Raw genomic sequence first — 2,020 nt, 5'->3', positions numbered from 1 at the left:
CTCGGCATCGAAAAATGAGAGAACAGGGTGAGTGGGCCCGCTTGGTAGCTACTCGGCCTGGGTTGTGGGCCCCAAGTCTAGTCTGGGGTATACCTCCTTGATCAAAACTGCCATGCTGACCTCCCGGGGCCACCGCTTCATGCCGGTCTCTGCCTTGAAGCTTGTTATACCTGATGGGAGCAGGGGGTTTTTGGGTCAGGAGCAGCCGTAGCAATGTGCTTCAGCCTTGAGCAGGTCCTGGGCCCTCCCTCATATCTGGTGACCGCTCTGAACCCTGGTATTGTCCTCACTTTTCCCCTGGGCTAGACGACTTTCAGATTTGGACAAGTTGGCAGTTCTGAGTGGCTGATGGCTTCTTCCAACAATCCAAATGGCGAGGTGTCACAGGAGAGGCAGGGACATGGAGCCATCGGGCGTGCAGCTTCAGCGTGGCCATGAGCCTGGGTTCTCCACCACGTGTCCTGGACCGGTGCTGAGCGAGCCACCTGTGCCTGAGTTCCCCGCATTGTCACAGAGCGTGGGGAGGATTACATTAGACATGCTGGGGCACACAGAGGAAGCCCGCGCCATAGTTAGGGCTCAGCAGCATCCTCACTGCCCACACTCGACAAGCACTCCGGATGTCCGATGGCTGCCCTGCCGGACGAGTACTCGCTGACAGGGATTACACTCTGTGTGACTATCCCGAGAGCCCTTTCCTCAGGTAAAGACTTTTTACAGCATAAATATTTTCTTTTAATTTCTGCAGAATAAAAGCAAGAAAACTTCACTAACACAATGAAGATGCTGCTAATCATATTCGTTGTAGTCCTGTGGACCGAAACGCTGGAAGATCAGAGCCCAGGTATCGGCACACAGTTTCTGTTTATTAGTAGTTAAGAAAATATGTCTCAAAAACTTCATTTTAATAAGTAGGGGAAATGATTTATTTACTAAGATATCAAAATACACAACGTTTACAAGTAGTTGTAGGTATAGAATGTGGAATGAACAGTATCCCAAAGACGGCTCGAAGCTGGGCCCAAGCAGTGGCTCAGTGGTACGAGGCTCCACGTTTTGTGGGAAGGTTCCAGGCTTGTACCTGGGGACCTCCCTGAGAACCCCAGGCAGTGTGTACCCATATGCCACCTGCTGGCCCTCCTCAGAGTATTCTTGTGGCTAAACCATGGCCTTCCTTTTCTGCTACAGCGTGGACTGTACGGGCTCTGAAAGCGAGGTGCATCGCAAGTGGAGTCAGAGTGGTCAGTCTGGCTCCCCCGCCTCCTATCTTATGTCCGAAGGCCGCAGGGTGGGCAGGGTGTTATTAGCTGCACTGTGTGTGCTCTTGTTCTGTCACTATGACTTCGCTGTTCTACGCCGAGTGTAACGTGCATGTCTGGTTTTGGCAACGAGCCACTAATGTCTGCAGCCCCTTTAAGAGAAAGGGGTTACCTGGTCAGCCCTGCCCTGCCCTGCTCAGCCTGATGGCCTTGGCCCAGCTCAGCACAGCCCCATGCACTGTGAGCTCTGTGAGGACGGAAGCGTCTCTGAGCACTCTCCACGCCCCTCACGAGCTCCGAAAAGGAGGACGCACTGGCCAGCTCTGCTGTGGGCTTTGCGAGACTAAGAGCCCAGTGAGCTCCCGCTAGTCCCAGCCGAGAAACGGCACGACATCCCTGCCCCGTACCTCCCCAGCTCCCTGTGCCTCTGCTCTACCTACCCTTGGAGGAGGAGAACTTCGCACGGCACCTAGGTTTTCCCATTTCCTTGAGTCTTAGCCCTGCACCGTGCCACCCCAGGATTTCCCAACCCATTTCTGGATTACTGTGAAGAAGAGCCGTGGTTAGACACCTGCACGTCACTGAGCAGGAAAGTGGACGTGGCCGACTGCGGCCCCTAAAGCCGAGGTGCTGGTACCTGCCCTTGCCCAGCTCTATCAGGCTGGCCCCTGATGCCAGCTACTGTGCGCATTGACTGCCGCAGCCCACGGCCACGGCTGCGTGCCTGCTGCAGCCCACAGGAGTACCCACCTGGCCGCCGT

At 55.2% G+C, this 2,020-nt stretch overlaps 1 protein-coding gene across 1 annotated transcript in view; it reads left to right on the top strand.

Annotated features, from left to right (window-relative positions):
• Nucleotides 1-777: 777 nt before the first annotated feature.
• COL6A5 (collagen type VI alpha 5 chain) overlaps nucleotides 778-2,020 on the top strand; it is an 84,683-nt gene continuing 83,440 nt past the window's right edge. Inside the window, 1 exon segment of the mRNA XM_006158515.2 lies at nucleotides 778-844. Within this exon segment, the coding sequence (XP_006158577.1) occupies nucleotides 778-844 (67 nt within the window).

The sequence above is a fragment of the Tupaia chinensis genome, unplaced genomic scaffold (assembly GCF_000334495.1).
Source record: "Tupaia chinensis unplaced genomic scaffold, TupChi_1.0 Scaffold000601_1, whole genome shotgun sequence".
NCBI classification, from domain to species: Eukaryota; Metazoa; Chordata; class Mammalia; order Scandentia; family Tupaiidae; genus Tupaia; species Tupaia belangeri.
Note: the sequence above shows the minus strand (reverse complement) of the source record. Positions and strands in the feature narration are given on the sequence as shown.